We start from the raw sequence: 19,325 nt of genomic DNA, 5'->3' as shown, positions 1-19,325 counted from the left end.
TTTTTGCTGCAAAATAAGTGTGGGAAGGTTAATAACTGTATGGGAAAGGTTTATAAGAGTGTGGGGAGGATTTATAAAGCCTTAAAATATATAGAAATAATAAAATAAATATAAGGTTGCTACTTCACAGATTTTCGCCTATCATGGGGGGTTCTGAAACTTAACCCCCGTGATAAACGAGGGGCCACTGTGTCATTGGTCACTGTAATTCTTATTATGTGACAATTGAAAAAACAGGAGATACCATCAAGTATTCTTAAACATTTTGACTGTGATTATATGAAGTGTTTATGTACATGGTGAAAGACAGGAGGGTAGCAGTGCTTGTATTCAGATGGATTCTGGGTAATTTTTTCCTCTTTTTGGTACACTTACTTGTTAGTTGCTGTGTTCCAGGCAATATTCTAAGCCCTTTTCATAAGTCAACTCAGGGATCATCAAACTATACTGCATTTGGTGACTGGACCCGGACCCTGTTTGTGTATGTGTGTGGGGGGGCTTGACTTAAGAATGTTTTAAAAAAAGGTTTTTGTCTTAGAGTGAGGAGAGAGAAGGGGGGAGGAACGGGAAGCATCCACTCGTAGTAGTTGTCTCTCATCTGTGCTTTGACCAGGCAGGCCTGGGGTTTCAAACCAGTAACCTCAGCATTCTAGGTCAATGCTTTATCCACTGTGCCACCACAGGTCAGGTGGTTTTTATATTTTTATTATTATTATTTTCTCAGAGAGACATAGAGAAAGGGAGAGTTGAGAAGCATCAACTTGTAGTTCTGGTACTTTAGTTGTTCATTGATTGCTTTCTTATATGTACCTTGAATGGGGTTCCAGCTGAGCCAGTGACCTTGGGTTCAAGCCAGCAACCTTTGGGCTCAAGCCAGTGACCATGGGGCCATGTCTATGATTCTATGATTAAGCTGGTGACCCTGTGTTCAAGCTGGTAACCATGTGCTCAAGCCGGTGAGCCCATGTTCAGGCTGGCAGCCTCAGGGTTTCAAACCTGGATTTTCAGCATCCCAGGTCAACACTTTATCCACTGCACCACCACCTGGTCAGGCAGTTTTTATATTTTTAAAGAGTTGTTTCAAAAAGAAGAGAATGGCCTGCAAAGCCTAAAATAGTTACTCTCTGGCCCTTTGCGGAAAATGTTTGCTCACCCCTGATTTAATTCATTTCATTCTCACAGCATGGCAGTAAGGTGGGTCCTATTATTATCCTCATTTTACAGATTAGGAAACTGAGGCACAGAGGGCTTTAGTAACTTTTTCACCAGTGGCATTCACTGTTTTTAGAGCAGATGCAGGCTTTTTCTACAAACTTGCTAATAACCCTGTTTCTTTGCAGTGTAAAAAGTGGATAGTGGCTCACATGGGAGAGGATGGCACGGTCACGCTCTCAGTCCCCCAGGTGGGGGAGATACAGGTGAGCAGGTCCTAGTCCAGTGGGGCAAGCTTGGATTTGAGATGTCCTTCAACTTTCAAATTCACCAGTATTATTAAGAGCCTATTTCAGCAAGCTCACGGGCCTGGCTATTCACAGTAGGCATTTTACAGCGATAAAGGCTGTATTTCTAAGAGTTGGCCTCTTTCTTTGATTACGGCTGGCAGCTAGAATTGAGCCATAATAAAAAATGCAGTGGCCACAACAAGGGAGAGTGAAAAACCTCTTTGAGAGTGTTCCACATTTTGTAACAATAAGTGGTTTAGAACTTTCTAGTGTGTATTTTGTTTTGTTGTCATAATCAGTATGTTTGAAGAAATTAGGTGTTTCCTATTCTGCAGGCAGAATAGTAGAGTTTTTAATAACTCAATTGTAGTTCAGCTCTCCTCTTTCCTGGTTGGTAGTATCAAAGATATAAAATTAGGTTGCCATAATTCAACTGGTATTGATTGTATGCCTGCTATAGGCAAGTTCTGGGGCTGCAAAGGCGAGCATAACACCTTCCGGCCTTCAGTAGGCGCCCAGGCTGGCTGGGGAGAGTGACATCATAGCCAGTGATGGTATGCTGGGAAAGGTGTGCAAGTGACTTTCTCAGAGACAGAGTAGTCTGGATCCACAGGGAAGGAGTAATGCTGCTTCTGTGGACGTGAAAGGGGAATACAGTGGTACCTTGACACATGAGTTTAATTCGTTTCATGGCCAAGCTCGTGACTCAGTTTGCTCGTGAGTCAAATAAAATTTCCCCATTTAAATTAATGGGAATGCAATGAATCCATTCTGGCCCCCAAAAACCACACAAAATTTTTGTTTTATATGCTTTTAAGTAAGAAAATGTACTTTATAAATAACACATACATACATATATATACATAATAAGAGAGAATGTAAAGAAATAAACTGGTTTATGAAGTGTATTTACCTTCAAGGTCAGGTGAAGATGCTGGCAGAGGAGGAGACATTAGCATAACTAGCCCTTCCCAAGCAGGAAGGTAATTAGCAATTCACAGACAGCTGCCCAGCACCATTTTTAACAATAAAAGTGAGAAAACTCAGAAAATACAAATTTTACAAGCTCATTTGCCCAATAATCATCATTTTCTTCACTGACGTTTGGCTTTTTCACCACAATTTCCTCGCTTTCACTTAGAGGCCATTTCAACAAAAACCTTTCCATGGAAGTTTGTTTCTTCCTCCCTTTCAGAAGGTTCAGCAGGCCATCTAGTGGAGGGTGGCAGAAGCTCGTGATTCAAATATCCACTCGTGACTTAAAGCAAAAAAATATCCCATGAGTGACTGCTCATCTCAAATTGCTCGTGATTTAAAAAGTGCTTTTATGTCAAGGTACCACTGTACTAAGAAAGTGTTTAAGGAAGAGATGAGATTTTAGCTGGCTATTTAAGTGTGCATAGTATTTCTAAAGGCTGAAAGAGAGAAGAAAAGTATTCCAGTTAAGAGGGATAACAGGAGCAAAGGCACAGAGCTGTGATAGTGACTATTACATTGTAGAACTCATAAAAGGGACCATAATTACATACACAAAAGGCACATCAAGATTTTTCATGTTAATATGACTTGGCTGCTGTCTGTGTTTCATTATGGTTTTACAATGACTAATCAATCATTTCTTTTTTTTTTTAATTTAACTGAGGAGGGGAGAGAGTCCCGCATGTGCCCCAACCGTGATTTACCCGGCAACTCCTGTCTGAGATCAATTCTCTGTCCATCATCTATGGCCATGCTTGCAACTGAGCTATTTTTAGTGCCTGAGGTGAAGGCTCTATGGAGCCATCCTTAGAACCCAGGGCCAAAGCTCTTGAACCAATTGAACTGTGGCTATGGGAGAGGAAGAGAGAGAGAGAAAGAGAAAGAGAAGGAGAAAAGGGAGGGGTGGAGAAATAGATGGTAGCTTCTCCTCTGTGCCCTGACCAGTAATCGAACCTGGGACTTCCACACACTGGGCCTACACTCTGCCACTGAGCCAGCTGGCCAGTGCTCAAACAGTTCTTTCACAATTTTAATTTGGAGTTTCCAAGACCAAATAGTAATGGGGAGGAGCTTCAAAAAGAGGAGGAATGTAAAAAGTGAATGATTTTAACATGGAGAGCATCATAGAGGTCCTTTTGTGTCATCCTTTTGTGGTAGGCCCTGGTGAGGGGAGAGAAAAACCTGCCAACTTAGTCCCTGATTTCTGGATTCCTTCTCAGTTTTCTGAAAAACTGTAAAGGATCTGATATTTGATCCGACCTACAAGCTAACTCAGTAGCCTCTTCCAAGGCCGTCCTGGAGCAGAGGCAAAGGTCTTCATTACTCATAGTGCAGCAGGCGCCTGAGCTCCATGTTTCCATGTTCCACCCCCCCTTCCCACCCAGGGCGGCGCTACATAATGAAGCAACAAGGTGATGACATAGCTGAGGAACCCAAGTCCCATGAGGGGCTTTTGCCTTGGAGTAGACATTATCATATTATCCTGGAGAGCAAACAGACAGCCCTGTACCCCTGAGGGAAGCCCTAGCTCCATCTTGCCAGACTGTTTGCCTTGTAACAGAAGCTGTCTGCGCCTCTGCTCCCGAGGTGTGCGGAACGGCAGCAGCCGTGGAGAATTGTCTGCCAGTAGACTCCTTGGGTCTCTTCTTTCTCTTTGGGAGAACTGCAAATGATAGCCACCATCCCAGCAATCTCCTTCAGAACAAAGTGGCTCTGTGCATTAAAACCTTGAAGTGAAATATAATATCAAAGTGTATTCAACGTGAAGTATGGATTAAAGTCACATTGAATGTTTTGTCCAGTCTTGAAGGTCTCAGCCTCTGGCTGCTGACTTTTCTCCCTAGCAGTGGAGGAAATGAGATCTCCCAGGAAGTCCTCAGAAGCTCCAGTTGCTTCTTTCTACGTTGGTCAGGGGTAGCCGCAGCTGGGTGACAGAGCTCTGTTAAGGCTAACACACCTGCCAGTACATCTGGCTTGGTGACTTCAGAGGTCGATATCACTGAGCTCAGTACATCAATCCCAGTATGTACGCGAGGAAGCTCAGTCTGCCTCCTTTCTCGTAGGGCACGCACAGACAGGTCTCCAAATGGAAAGAGTTTTACTCATGGTGGTTCCTGTTCTGAGGCAGCCTCTGAAGAGGGAGTGATAACAGGAGCTAAAAGAGAAGCAGCCTCACTGATTAGAAGATACTAAACCCTCAGGGAGGAGATGGGGAGTTTGGACAGGTCAGATGGGAGGAGACATTGCCAGGTGCAAAATTGAACTTCATTGTGTTCCATATAGTGGCAGTCCTCTCTCTTATCCTGAAGTCTAGGCAACTCCGACTGACTGCTTTCTCTAGAGACAGAGGTCTTCCTCCTCAGTGGGAATGAAAGGCTTGGTGTTCGCAATGCTGAGGTGCTAGAGAAGGGAGCGACAGAAGGGTGTGCTGTCCCTGGAGAGCATTATAGCAGCATAGAAGCACCATTCGCCAAAGTGCCACAGTCTGTTTTAACAATGCATCTTTCATTTTACACGTAATGGAATAGGTCTGAGAGAGAAATGGACTCTTTCTATAATAGTGGTACTTATGGAGGAAGCAGGAATGAGATTCAAGCCTTCAGAACCTCTTCTTCCCCCACCTCCACACCATTGAGGTATGTATTTTCTGCTCCTTGATGTAGCCTTCCTAGAGAGACAATTGGAGAAACGGGTCAGTTTTGGGTCTGAGTTTATGTGGCATAAAACTCTTAGAATCTAATTTTTTTTTAATTCATTGAGAGGCGGGGAGGTAGAGAGACAGACTCCTACATGTGCCCTGATGGAGATTCACCTGGCAAGCCTTCTACCGGGAAGTACTCTGCCCATCTGGGGCCAGTGCTCCATTGCTCAGCAACCGAGCAATTTTAGTGCCTGAGACAAGGCCATAAAGCCATCCTCAGTGCCCGGGACTAATTTACTCGAAATATTTGAGCCATGGCTGCAGGAGAGGGGGGAGGGAGAAAGAGAGAAAGAGAAGGGGTAAGGGAAGGTGTGAAGAAACAGATGGTCCCTTCATCCTGTGTGCCTGACCTAGAATTGAACCCAGGACTTCTATACACCAGGCCAACGCTCTACCTCTGAGCCAACCAGCCAGGGCCTTTTAGAATCTAATTTAATTTCAGAGGTTATGTTCAGTTCACCAGAGATTCTACATATTTATTTGTATGAATCTAGCCTGCCTTCTGCCTTTTTCTTACCTGACCATTGAGCCTGATGTAAGCTCTTGCTGACCAGTCCTGCTGTCAGCAGTCTTCCAAAATGGATCCTGCTGTGTACTTAAGCTGGTCCTTCTCCAACAGGACGGCTGTGCTCAGCCCATTTTAATGCACACAGGGGATACATCAGTTCAGATGGCAAGAGTATACTTACTGAATTGGAACAAGCATAATCCAACCCCCACATGGACAATTTAGAATGCAGAGATAGCAAATTGATTAATTTGAGTGGGAGAAACAGTAGAAAATAAATCTTTTATTTCGGTAAGTCATGTTAAGTAAGGTAAACTTAGTTTATTGCCTTCAAACGAACTAAACTTTTCTGTGTTTGCTTACATAGGTCTTTATCATCAGTACCTAGAAAGTCTGAATACTACTACAAGGGAAGATACTCTCATAGGTATCATGAACATGACTATAGGAAGGATTCGAAAAGACCCACCAGTTGGAGCATGAGCACTACAGAACATGGACAGAATAAACCAAGAATCTCTTCTTATGAAAATACATATTACCAATTTTGTGAGCGTAGATCACCTTCTCCATACACAAGAGGAAGCTATTTAGATGATTTTTATCCTTATAATCCTTATCAAGTATATTCACAAGTATACTCACCAGGAAGAAAGGACGATAACACAAGATTTCAGTATAATCCCCAATATTCAGAGGATGTATACTACTCAGGGTATTGGTGTAATTATTATTCTCAGCAAGAGCAAGGCAGGTATAATCCTGATGACTACTACAGAGTTCGAAATACTAGAAAAGTAGGGGAACCACATCACAGGTCAAGAACAGATGCTTTTAGATTCGAAGGAGAGTGCCGTGAAGATGAGTTTGGGTATCAGAGGATACGAGATGATAAATATTCCCAGTCACTTCAAAGAAGCTCTGAGGCTTTTCATGACGGGAGCTCTTTTCAAAAGAGGTATAGCAAAACATTAAACCTGGGTAGTTTGGTATAAAACCACAAATGAAAAAATGTGTTTACTTTATAGTTGAAGATAACCACCCTGAAAAGCTTTTGTCTGAAGAGAGAAAAAGCACTGTAATGTAGTTATGTCTACTGCTAGTAGTGAAGTCTTTTCTAAAGAGTAAATCATTTTGGTGGCTAGAATATGTAAAAATAAGGTGGTATTTTCTCTCTACCTACCTTGAGCCTCTATGAATTGGCTTGAAGTATTATAGGTTAACTTTGCCACTGCATTCTGCATTTAAAGCCATGCTACCCAACATTGCACACATGTAAGTTCTCATTTTCTTTTCTGTATTGCAAGTTGAAACTGCTTTATGTCACCACAGGTATCCTGAGGATCGTGAGTACAGAAAATACGAACACACGTCAAGAAGACCTCCAAGCATGGAGAGCTATGAAGTCAGAGAGCACTCCGGAAGCCCACCGTGGATGTCCTGGCCGTCTCTTCCGCCCTTCGAAGAGAAGAAAGATCAGTGGCACCACACTTACCAGACTTACCAAGCTTATCAGCACGCTCACAGGAAACCCCCCAGGACTGGTTCAGCAACCAAGGTGTACAGTGACTTTCGCCGCAAACGTCTTAAGACCTCAGATGGCTACCAGGACTTTTTTTATGGAAGAACCCAGAAGCACTCTAGGGATGAAGAGAGAGAATGCATTTCTCTAAATAGCTCTATAAGTAGAGAGTCCAGTAAGCTAGCTGATGATGGAGGAAGGAAAGAGATTAAGGATGAGCAAGTCAAAGATCATCTCAAACCATTTAAGAAAGACTATTTTGCCTTTACTCGTTCAAATAAAAGTGATGTTGGCCTGAGAAATAGCAAACAGAGGCAGAAAGCAAATAAAGAAAAGAGCAGAACAGAGAGAACACCTTCCAGTAACCGACTTGGTGATAGTAAACCTTCCAATGTGAAAACTTCATCTGCTAGCCTTAGGAAGAAGTCAGTCGTATTTAAAATAGATGAAGAGAAAACAGATACATCCAGGTATTATCTCTTTTTTTAATTAATAGTATTTTATAACTGTTTCTGCCACCTTTATTCGAGGATTTGAAAAGGAAATTAATAGTGTGTTTAGAGTCCATCAAGGGAGAGGGATTGCCTAAACTTTTTTTCCAAAAAAGCCATGTAATGCGGATGGCTCTCATGATTAGGAATGTGGGGTGATCTCATGTCTGCTTGTTTCCACATCGTATCTCAGGATGCTTTTTGGGAGCAGAGCATTCGGAGTTATTCCTCTTTGTGAATTTGCGTGTCATTATTGCCAGGTTTTCTGTATCCAGGGATAAGTTAGGTAGATTTCACAGAGACAACTTGCTCAGTTTCTCAGAGCCTGTTTTCCCTGTTGCCTGAAATTGAGAGAATTTTTAACCTGAAAGGCCCTGATTTTATAGGCTAGGAGAGTGAGGCCTTGAATCATGAAGTGACTTATTTAAGTCAGAGTATCTGGGTCTCAAATGCACGTGACCCCTTGTGAATCAGAGAGGCTGGTGACTTAATTGGGGTTCTTGCGCCATCTCAAAATGACTGGCAGTCAACCTACCAGATTCTCCTAGGTATAGGAAATTAGGCTAGAGACTAGAAAGTGTGCTCACTTCAGTAGCACATATACTAAAAAATTAGAGGCCTATTTATAAGACATTTGGTTTAGCTCTTAATGATTCTTTTAAAACAGTAGACTACTTTCATAATAGGTTGTATTATCCTAATGTGATTTACATGCTTTTTTGCATTATGAATTCTAAGAATAATAAGGCACTGCCTTAGTCAGCTAAGTCGGTTCATTACTTTAATACACTACCAGTATGTGGATAAAAAGTGACGGGCCATGTTGATTTGGCACACTTATGTCCACAATCGACGTATCTGAATTTTATTTAAAAAAAGAAAAGAAAAGAAAATCCAAGGTTAGTATGTGACAGGGAGTTAGGTAAACCCAAAGTCATTTTTTTTTGGACAAAATATAATTTGTTTCTTTCCTTAAACTTAGGTATGGCAGACACCCTCCCCCCTTTTTTTTCCATATTTGTGAAAATATTTGAAATATACATATGTATATTTATATGTGCACAGAAAACATTTATAAATACAGTTGTGGTACAGAAAGTTAAGACAAATAAAGGTGGGAAAGCAATTCATAATCCTACTACCCTAGGACAATTTTATTAATAATTTAATATAGCTTTGTTATTTTTCTATGTATATTTTATTTTATTTTATTTTTTGTATTTTTCTGAAGCTGGAAACGGGGAGAGACAGTCAGACAGACTCCCGCATGCGCCCGACCGGGATCCACCCAGCACGCCCACCAGGGGTGACGCTCTGCCCACCAGGGGGCGATGCTCTGCCCCTCCGGGGCGTCGCTCTGCCGCTACCAGAGCCACTCTAGCGCCTGGGGCAGAGGACAAGGAGCCATCCCCAGCGCCCAGGCCATCTTTGCTCCAATGGAGCCTTGGCTGCGGGAGGGGAAGAGAGAGACAGAGAGGAAGGGGGGGGGGTGGAGAAGCAAATGGGCACTTCTCCTATGTGCCCTGGCCGGGAATCGAACCCGGGTCCCCCGCACGCCAGGCCAACGCTCTACCGCTGAGCCAACCGGCCAGGGTCTATGTATATTTTATATGATTGCCATAATACTGTATTTATAATTCTATTTCATACTGTATTTTGAATCCTATTTCATTTACTATGTCTTAAATCATTTTGTGCTATTATATTGCCTACTGATTCTTAATTTTAAGAGCCCAAGGACCACTATAAGTGTCAAGTTAGGGATGTTAAGGTTTTTTTATTTCTAACATCGTATCAGGAAAGTCTTTTCTATTTAGACACCTGAAGAATGAATAACTTAATACATATATGCATCTTTTCAGTGTGATAAAGCCTTGTGCTTAACAAAACCTTTCTGGTATAATTATTTATTGATTAATGAGTTGGGGAAGACTTTGTGGGGTTGGATTGAATTATGGATGGACTGATGAAGTACCCATAAAACAGAGGTAGTTAATGCTGACCTCAGTGGAGTCATGTTCTCAACTGTTATCATAAATTAGATTTTCTTCTGCTTGAAAATATTAAAATAATCCCAGAGTAGAGAGAGGTTTATTTATTTAACATCTGGAGAGTTTATTCACTGTCTTTGAAAGTCTAAGATGATTCAGTTTGTCCATTTGTTTACTTAGCTTTGGTCAAGTATTGATATATGTAGTTAAAAACATATGGCTGTCACCTACTGATTTTTCTAGATTCCAGCTTGTATCTAGAACAGCAGTAGATAGATACTTGCTTGAATGCTCACTGCCTAGTTAATACTTCTGTTAATACAGACCATATTCTAGTAAACCACTTTGTCACAAACTGCATTGTGAGAGGTAGAAGTTACATATGACTCATAATTGTATGTTTTAGAATGTAAGTTAGGGAGTCACTATGTGAACGTTTGTTCTAAGGGTATTATGAACCCAAACACCAGGTTGTATATATCCAGAAGTCTTGAGGTAGATGAAGGGATTTTTAGTTGAATGTTGGCTGGAGTAGGTGAGAGCCTGGACCTTGGTCAAGGCAGGAAGGCAGTGAGGAGGAGCAGCGGGTACCGGTCTGAGGGGAAGAGTGCACTGGTGCTGACAGCCCGAGGCCCCTCTGACTTCCCCGGGCGCTGGTACTAGGCATCTAAGATGGGAAGGTTGGCTAGCAGAGTTGATGTTGGAACCGAGTATATTAGCCACGGGTGCATTTAATCCTTTTACTTCCCACTGAAGAGATACAAAGAGGGCCTTCCCACCCCCATCAGACCTTTCCCCATCCTGAAAGGGGATAAGGGGAGTGATGGGCCCCAGGAGACATTGCTGCCTCCACATAGTTCTTTTTTGTTTGTTTTCTAATTTTAGTGAGAGGAGGGAAGGCAGACAGATTGACTCCTGCATGCGCCCCAACCAGGCTCCACCCGGCAAGCTCCCTAGGAGGTGATGCTCTGCCCATCTGGGGCTGTTGCTTCATTGCTCAGCAACCAGAGCCATTTTTCTTTTTAGAGCCTGGGGCGGAGGCTGTGGAGCCATCCTTAGCATCCGCCTGAGGCCAACTCACATGAACCCATCGATCCATGGCTGCGGGAGGGGGAGAGAGAGAGGGAGAGCTAGGAAAGGGGTGGAGAAGCAGATGGGCGCTTCTCCTGTGTGCCCTGACTGGGAATTGAACCTGGGTCGTCTGCATGCTGGGCCGATGCTCTACCACTGAGCAAACCAGCCATGGCCTAAGAATAGTTTTAAGCAAAAGCAGCATTCTTGAGATGTTATAGTTTCCTATTATAATATTCAGAGGGGTCATGTTCATGTGAATGCTTGACCTGTGGGACGTAAAGCAAAACAATCAGGGCATCCATTGTCTCTGTTTTGACACCTTCGCCACAGGGCTATTATAAAGATTAAATGAGATAATGTTTGTAAGCTCTAACTAGGCCCCATATGTGTTTGGCATATGGTAAGCCCCTCAATAACTGTTAGCTTTATGTCATAATAATGGCTTTATAAAGGTACCTAAAGGTCAGGAGAACTCAATGAAAATTATAGCCTGACCAGGCGATGGCAGAGTGGATAGAGAATCTAACTGGGATGCAGAGGACCCGGGTTCGAAACCCCGAGGTTGCCAGCTTGGGTGTGGGCTCATATGGTTTGGCAAGGCTCAGGCCTAAGGTTGCTGGCTTGAGCAAGGGGTCACTCGGTCTGCTGTAGCCCCCCTCAAGGCACATATGAGAAAGCAATCAATGAACAACTAAGGTGCCGCAATGAAGGATTGATGCTTCTCATCTGTCTCCTTCCTATCTGTCTGTCCCTATCTGTCTCTCTCTGTCACAAAAAAAGTTATAAAGATTCAGAAAGCATTAAAGTGGTAAAATAGCTGGGTTTATATAATAAATGGTAGCATTTCTTTAAGTATACATTTTAGGGTAAACGCTATAATTAGTTCAAATCGTAACTTTGCTAATAATTGAGACTATTTTCTGAGAGTATCGTGAGACTTTCTAAGTTTAAATTAACCTCAACAGAATTTGATTTTGAAATACTATTCTAAGCTTCTCATTACTGATATAGATGTTCAGAGATTTCTATGAAGTCAGAATTTATTATGTTTGATATCAGCTTTAAAGTTTGGTAGTATTTTAAGATAGTATAGCTTGCTGGAGTTGTAATTTTGTGGACATTTGGGAGTAGAAAACAACCTAATTGATTATTTTTGCATATGGAGTGTATTTAATGCCTTGTATTTTAGAAATAAAAATTGTTTAACTTAGGATTTTGAGGATCTTTAAGTGGCAAATATTTAATGATCTCTGATTTGAAAAGAACTCAAAACCATGCCTCTATAGCTATTTTCTCCTACTCATTATCATACATGTTTGATGGCATGCAATTTAATACCTTAATTGTAAGGAAATATAAGCATCTTTTTAGTTTTATAGCTATCTTGATTAATTTCTGATAAGTTTTTTACTCAGTAAGTAGTTTCAAATTTAGTGAAACATTTCCAAATTATTCTAGCACTGTTTCTAGTGAGACAAAGAGACAGATGCCCCATGATTTGGTTCCTGTTGGCAGTGAAAGTGAGGACTTCCAACGAATGTCTGCACATCTGGACTCAACAAAGAATACTGAAAACAAACCTCCAGAAGAATTTGCTAAGGAAATCGTAACTGTAATTCATCAAATTAAAGGTTAGTATATTTTACACATGCATTAGGGTTAACATAAAAATAATGTACTAACTTCTCACAAGATACAGAAAAATATCTGTGATATTGCAATAGTAATTACTATGTCATTATAAGCTAGATCATTAATTAGAAAATCTGTTGAAGAGAGCAGCAGACATTAATTCGAGCCTACTTGGTTTTTTAAATTATTATTTTCAAGAGTACTAGACTGCCAGGGGAGCCATGGCACCTAGGCCTAGTTTATATGAGGTTCCAATAACCTGGTGCTTCAGCTCATAGTAGATTAGAAATCAAAAGCTATGAGGAGAGAGGTTGGCTGCTGCAAAGGACAAGCGTACTGCAAGAAACAGTAACTGAGAACAGAACAGGAAGGAGGAAGCGACAGAAACCAGATATGAAACTCCAGGAATCTGGAGGTCTAGGGCATTTGGTGATATTTTTAATGCCCCTGAGGGAATTTGGGGACTTTAGGCCAGGGTCACACTAAGGGGTCAATAAAAGATTGTGGTTTGATATGGACCTACTCTATGACATTAGGGAGTTGCGTAATAAATACTTTAAAGATTTGCAATGAATCCTTTTATTTTGTTCTGTTTTGACTGCTGGCTAATTTCCAGTGACTGGAAAGCTCAGTTATGTAAACCAGCTTTCCTCAATGATGCTGCATAAGGAAAGCAGTTTGTGGGTGTTAAAAACTAGACACCGTCAAGAATTCCAAAATTTTTATTTTATATTGCTTACTGGATAATTACATTTATCTTTTTACCTTCATAAACATATTTAGAAAACGAATTATTTTCTCTGCATCCCTCAAACTAAGGCATATATTTACTTTAAAGCATGCGATTTGTCTGAAACAATTCACATTCTTAGTTCCAGCCCTTCTTACCCAAAGAAAGTGTGATTCTTGGCTGAAAGGGAGCTGGCATTGCAGGAGAATCAAGGAGATTGTCTCAGAACAGTAACAGCAAGTTAGGGAAAAAGATTGCTGAAGGAGCATTCTGATGAGTCCTATATTATCTTTTTCTCTATCCTGTTAAAAGCCTGTAGCCTAACTGATTTTAGAATGTCTTCATGAGCTTCAGTTAGTGTTAAATGGCATTAGAAGGCCTTCTGTGATATGTGAACACAACAGTGTTTTTTCAGAATCATTTTGATGTTTTAGGAGTTACTTTTTACTCTGGGGGACGTAGAGCTCTGGGTCATCTTGACTTCCCAGATATAGTCAAGTCTTGTTTTGGAGAAGAGAGGGCCTCACTTTGAGAAAGCTACTATCTTTCCCCATCAAGTAAGCAGGCATGTCAAATAGAAACAGAATCTTTGGGCTCATAAATCAAGTGTTTTACTGTTGTGTGCGCTTGAGAAAGCATAGGAGTGCTATGAATTAGTCTGAAATAAGTTGAGGTCCCACTTATTATCAAGAGAAAACAGCTTGGATGTTTTTCAATAATCCCTTCTCTCTGTGCTTATATATATATCTTTTAAGTGGAATCAGTTTTACACCAAGATAAAACTTTCTTTTTTCAGCAACTTATTTTTCATCACCTGCCATTACTCTACATGAGCGTTTCTCAAAAATACAACCTACACAAGCTGCAGATGTAAATGAAATTAAATCAGATTTAGAACCAGTCATTCACAGGTAATGATTCATTATTTTATGTTCATTTAAATCATGAGAATAAGCCTCAGAAGAGATGCGGCTTCAAAGGTCCTGCCTCCTGGGCTTGCTGTAGGCTCTAGGACCAGATTTCCTACCTTAAAACAGGACAGACCCAAGCAGGTACTGGGCCTGTGCACTATGATGGAATAGGTTGTATTGAGGCCATTGACTAGCATTGTTTAAATGTGTGTAGAATTTTGAAAATATTGTCCTACCTAACTTTAGTTCTCCCGTGTCTGTAGTAGTTGCCTACTGAAGTTATCACCGGAAGAATGAAAGACAGTTGTTGAGCCATTGAAATCATGGGTTGCTTCACGTGGTCAGAAATGGCTGTTCTGAGAACAGCCAGATGAAAACCTACATGTCTTCTGCTACTGGCACCTGTCTGAGCAGGTGGCATACCCTGTCATGTGAGCTGAGCTGAATCAATGTTAGAATGCAGTAGATCACCAGAGCCAAGTTTAAGGTTGCACAGATGAGTGATTTGAGAACCACAAAGGCATTACTGTGATGTTGTTCAAAGGCTCTGTATGTCTTGAGAAACTGCCACACAGTTGCAAACCCACCTGGTGGCACATTTCTTTTGCTCCTCCAAGACACACCAGCTTGACCTCAAATTCCATTCTGTAGTAGTAGAGTCAAGGCGTCAGTGTCTAACAATTATTTAATTGTAACGTGCCTTTATTATTTTAGGAGACTAGATTTGTCTTTGGCCGAGCCACAGAATAGACAAAGTATGGTATGTGGTTCAGAACAGGTAAGTAAATACAATTTTTGATGAGAGATTATGTTATTGTTGGTATACTAACAAGAAAGGGAACTGCTGATTGGGAGTTAGAAAATAGGGAGTTAAAGTAGATGGGGAAGAAGGATTGAGACCCAGGAATATGACATTTCCAAGGCTTTCCAAGTGATTGTAGTTGTTGGCCAGGTGGCAGAGAGAAAACTGACAAAGACAAAATATTCCCTGAGCGAGACAGTCCCTGAAGACAACAGGTTTGTAAAATGGACACAAAATTATAGCATTTAATATTCATTCTAAAACCCCACACTGTAAAGCTTGCAGAAAGTAGGTTTGACACCCACTTTTTCCAAAGTTGTCGTGGAGAATGTATTTTTAAATTGTATGTGGAATGAATGCAAAGGAACTTAGTTTTATTTGATACCACCTTTTGTTTATTGTAGAATGTGCGAAAGATTCTATGGAATAAAAATTAGCAAAATAATGCAAATAATACTGATTTTTTTTTATTGTCATGTGTTGGTATGGTGGTTTCTACCCATTTCTTGACTAATTAAAAATATCTTAACTAGCCAGGGTAAAGAAAACGGCTCTTGTTTTAGAACAAGTATATTAAGTCCTAAAGAGCTGCCAATTTAGTCTTTGAGAGTAAAGAGTTTTTGTAAAGGAGAGATTTTGATACATTTCTGATAGAATATATGAATAATTTTTTCACTTGTGAATGGTTATACTTTATATTTAACTTATGCAGAGAGGTTAGTTTATTGAATAAATGATATTTTCAGAAACTGTCTACTCACCACAGTACTGTAATCAACTTAAAGGACATTTGAGGGCTTTTAAAATGAGACATTAAAAAATCCTCAAATCCAACCAGTTAACACAAAATATGGTTTATCTTTTCCTGCAGTCCTATATCTGGCATTTTAACATGGTCACTGTCCTAGTATAGGCAGTTTTTTTTCTTTTTACTTAAATCGTAATGACACTCCTTTTATGTAAAAATCTCTGAATTCCCCATGACCTTTTACGATTGAGGCTTTTTAAGTTTCAATTACCTTTTTTCAACAGTGTTTCCCCCCTGTTTACTTCCACATCATCTATATTATATTTTATATTAACATAATTTAAATGCTGTACCTTAGTCCTTTGACTTAATTTACCACAAAATCATTCTTCCCTTCCCTCCCCTTTTTAAAAATATTTAAGTTGCTTCCATTTTTGTTGTTTTGTTATTTTAAATAGAGCACTTGTAATATATTTGAGTAAATAGCCTTTTCTTTGGGATGGAGTCCCAGAAGTGGGATTCCTGGTTCAATGTCACGAACTTCCCTGACTCTGCGTTAGCAGTTTTATCTCCAAGTATTTTTCTTATAAGTTGACACTACAGTTAGCAGGATAAGTACAAGATAACTTATTTAGGACTTTTACTTAAGATTCTTATTAGACATGGTCTTCGTGCAACTAACAGTAATGTGCATGGTTTGTCTTCTGTCAAAATTCCTCAGACTCTGGTCAATGTAATAGATCCCAATGACCTCCGACATGACATTGAAAGAAGGAGAAAAGAGCGATTACAGAAAGAAGATGAGCCCATTTTTCACATAGCTAGTGCTGCAGAGAGGTAATCAGTAGATGAAAAATGCCCTGTTATCAGGGAGCTTCTGGTATCGGCGTATTTTTCCATTTTTTTGGTATAACGATAATTTTTATTTTTAGTGTAGGGATTTAAACCCTTCTAATCTATATGATATGTTTAAGTACAATCTATTACAATGTTTCAGATTTATTCAGTGATCATCATACGCTGTTTGATTTAAACAACAAAAATTGTGGGGAGTAAGTGAGTATTTTTAATCATTAATGAGAGCTAGGACCAGCAAGTTAATGGATTATTTGGCTCAAGCTGGTTCAACCTCTGACACGTTCTGCCTTTTAGATGCTGGTATTCTTTGAACATTACAAAATTTGCTGAGGTCAGTGCAATTCTCTTTCACAACTCTTCGTGTATGTCTGACCGTGCAACAGCAGCAGGTGTTGTAGAAAGTGCAGAGGAGACCGAGTTTGAATCCCATCTCTGCCAGTTTACAGGCTCTTGGGCAAACTTGCTTAGTTTCTGGAGCCTTTTCCTCTCTAAAATGAGCATGACCAATTTGTGACGGAGAGGTTAGAATAGTAAATGAGCCGGCACGTGCGAAGTACTTATGCCGTGCACAGCAAATTGATTGGCAGTAGGTTCTTGTTTTTCTTTTTCAATGCTGCACTTCTTTTTAGGGGCTCTGAGTATTCTATATTGGCCCCAGTTTATCTCTAGTTCTGATAAGTTGTGGGGCTCATGGCAACTGTGGTTGCCACACAATTGTGACATACAGTGCTTGCTTCAGCAGCACGTGCACATGATTGTGAAATATAATTGAACGGGACAAAATTTCCAGTTCACCCCAACAGTCCTCATACTATTTGGATTGCCCAGAAAGTAGGAATGTATGGGTAGGAATTAACCAGTGCTAATTCCCTTTACATGCTCCTTAGTGTCAAACTACTGATATTTGACTAGACTTTTAAGTCAAGCTTATGGGTAACTAGGTGCTAGTCAAAACATATGGAGCTTGTTTAAAACTGGACTTGATTTTAACAGTAAATTTGGGACCAATTAAAAAATGGCAAAACTACGTGATGCATATAAAACAGTTAAAAGTTAGTGAAAATTGCATTCCTTGGTGGGTGAAAGTGTCCAATTTCCCCAGGTGGCACAGCCTGACTGTGCTATTTAGTGACACAAGCTCTCTTGTGTTTTTCTCAACCCAGCAAGTGTAAGAGACTCACTGTACCGAGAAAGAGGATTTTAAAACAGATGGAAGATAATCAACATATTGCAAAGACCATGGATTGCTTCAGAATGTGTCTTCACCCTTTGAAATGATTAAGAGCTCAGGCTCCAGAGTTAAACCTGAGCTCAACGCTGGGCTCTGTAGAGACCTAGCTGTGTGACTGACCTTGGACAACTAACTAAATCTCTGTTTCCTCAGCTGTAAAGAAGAGATAAGAATTACACTCACAGTAGTGGCTAGGGTTAAGTGATGCATGTAAGGTGCAGAGCCGCTGGTCAGTGTTAATGCCGGCTTTGCGGATGGTGTAGCACGCAAAGATGTCTTCCTGCAAGATGTCTTCCGCTGGGTCTGTTGGACTATTTTATTTGTATTGGATAGCAGGGTGGTGCAGTGGAACTATGATGATTTTTAAAAATTGAGATATTATTTGCCATAACATTTACCCTTTGAAAGTGAGCAGTCTAGTAGTTTTTAGTATAGTCTCAAGTTGTACAACTGCTACCACTGTCTAATTCCAAAACATTTTTATCACCCACAAAGGAAACCCTGTACCCATTAGTTGTCACTCTCTAGATCTCCCTGCACCCGGCCCCTGGTAACCCCTAATCTACTTTCTGTCGTATGGCTTTGACTGCTCTTGACAATTCTTAGAGTTAGAGTCACATAATATGTGGTCTTTGGTGACTGATTTTTTTCATACAGCATAATGTTTTTAACATTCCTCCATGGAGCATGAATATTTCTTTTTATGGCTGAAAAATATTTCATTGTATGGATAGACCACATTCTGTTTATCCATTCACTAGTAGGTGGGTATTTGGTTTGTTGCCACTGTTTTGCTATTGTGAATAATGGTGCTGTGAACATTTGTGTGCAAGTTTTTTTCTTTTTTGAGAGAGGCAGGGAGAGAGACCGGAACATGGAGCTGCTCCTGTATGTGCCCTGACGGGGAATTGAACCGGCAACCTCGGCATTCTGGGATGATGCCCCAACTGACTGAGCTGCCCGGCCAGGGCTTAACTTCTTTTTTATCTTCAGAGAGACCGAGAGGAAGGGAGAGAGGGGGAGGGGGAAGGGAAGCATTCATTCGTTGTTCTACTCAGTCGTGCACTCACTGGTGCTTCCTGTGTGTGCCCTGCCCGGGATGGAACCCACAACCTCGTTTCAGGATGACTCTCTTTAACTGCCTGAGCTAACCGGCCAGGGCTGTGTGCAAGTTTTTGTGTGGACATGTTTTCATTTCTCTCCTGTATACACTTCGGATTGGAATTACCGGGTCTATGATAACTACGTTGAACTTTGTGATGAACTGCCAGGCTGTTTTCCACAACGGCTGTACCATTTTACGTTTTCACCAGCAATGTGTATATGCATGGTGATGGTGGGGTCCCAGTGTCTCCATATCTTCACCATCTTACAAAAAGCTATATAGAATCTTTAATCTCCCTTTATCCTAATTTAATTTCCTTGTTAAAATAAAAAAAATTGTATCCTTTTATCTTAGAAATTCAGTTATCCAAATTGACCTCGTTAATATTTTTGCATAAACCTGTTGCATTAATCAGTGTATAGATTTCCATAGAAATTCAGAAGAAATGAAATATGATAAAACCATAAATCATAAGATGTAGCAGTTTCCCACCTGTGTGATCTTTTTTCCCTTAAAAAGTTGTATGCAGGCTCTGTGTCTATGTTGCTCCCCACTGCTTGAGTTCAGTTCATAGCTATGGAATGAACAAAGTCTTTCCAAA

General features: G+C 40.6%; 2 protein-coding genes across 6 annotated transcripts in view; both read left to right on the top strand.

The window, feature by feature from the left end:
• The window catches only part of SH3KBP1 (SH3 domain containing kinase binding protein 1), a 442,009-nt gene that overhangs the window by 33,425 nt on the left and 389,259 nt on the right, over positions 1–19,325 (top strand). The window lies entirely within an intron of this gene.
• The window catches only part of BCLAF3 (BCLAF1 and THRAP3 family member 3), a 73,813-nt gene that overhangs the window by 33,450 nt on the left and 21,038 nt on the right, over positions 1–19,325 (top strand). For 3 of the 5 annotated variants that reach the window (XM_066357667.1, XM_066357666.1, XM_066357665.1), the window contains 9 exons: positions 1,341–1,418; positions 4,949–5,056; positions 5,997–6,587; positions 6,962–7,621; positions 12,166–12,338; positions 13,866–13,980; positions 14,695–14,758; positions 16,252–16,367; positions 17,552–19,197. In XM_066357667.1, the coding sequence (XP_066213764.1) occupies positions 1,375–1,418; positions 4,949–5,056; positions 5,997–6,587; positions 6,962–7,621; positions 12,166–12,338; positions 13,866–13,980; positions 14,695–14,758; positions 16,252–16,367; positions 17,552–17,666 (1,986 nt within the window). In that variant the 5' untranslated portion in view covers positions 1,341–1,374 and the 3' untranslated portion in view covers positions 17,667–19,197. Of the gene's footprint in view, positions 1–1,340; positions 1,419–4,948; positions 5,057–5,996; positions 6,588–6,961; positions 7,622–12,165; positions 12,339–13,865; positions 13,981–14,694; positions 14,759–16,251; positions 16,368–17,551; positions 19,198–19,325 lie in introns of those variants that run through there. The other 2 variants (XM_066357669.1, XM_066357670.1) reach the window with 1 other exon arrangement.

The sequence above is a fragment of the Saccopteryx leptura genome, chromosome X (assembly GCF_036850995.1).
Source record: "Saccopteryx leptura isolate mSacLep1 chromosome X, mSacLep1_pri_phased_curated, whole genome shotgun sequence".
Classification (NCBI taxonomy): domain Eukaryota; kingdom Metazoa; phylum Chordata; class Mammalia; order Chiroptera; family Emballonuridae; genus Saccopteryx; species Saccopteryx leptura.
The sequence above is the reverse complement of the archived record's forward strand: the minus strand, read 5'-3'. Positions and strand labels throughout refer to the sequence as shown.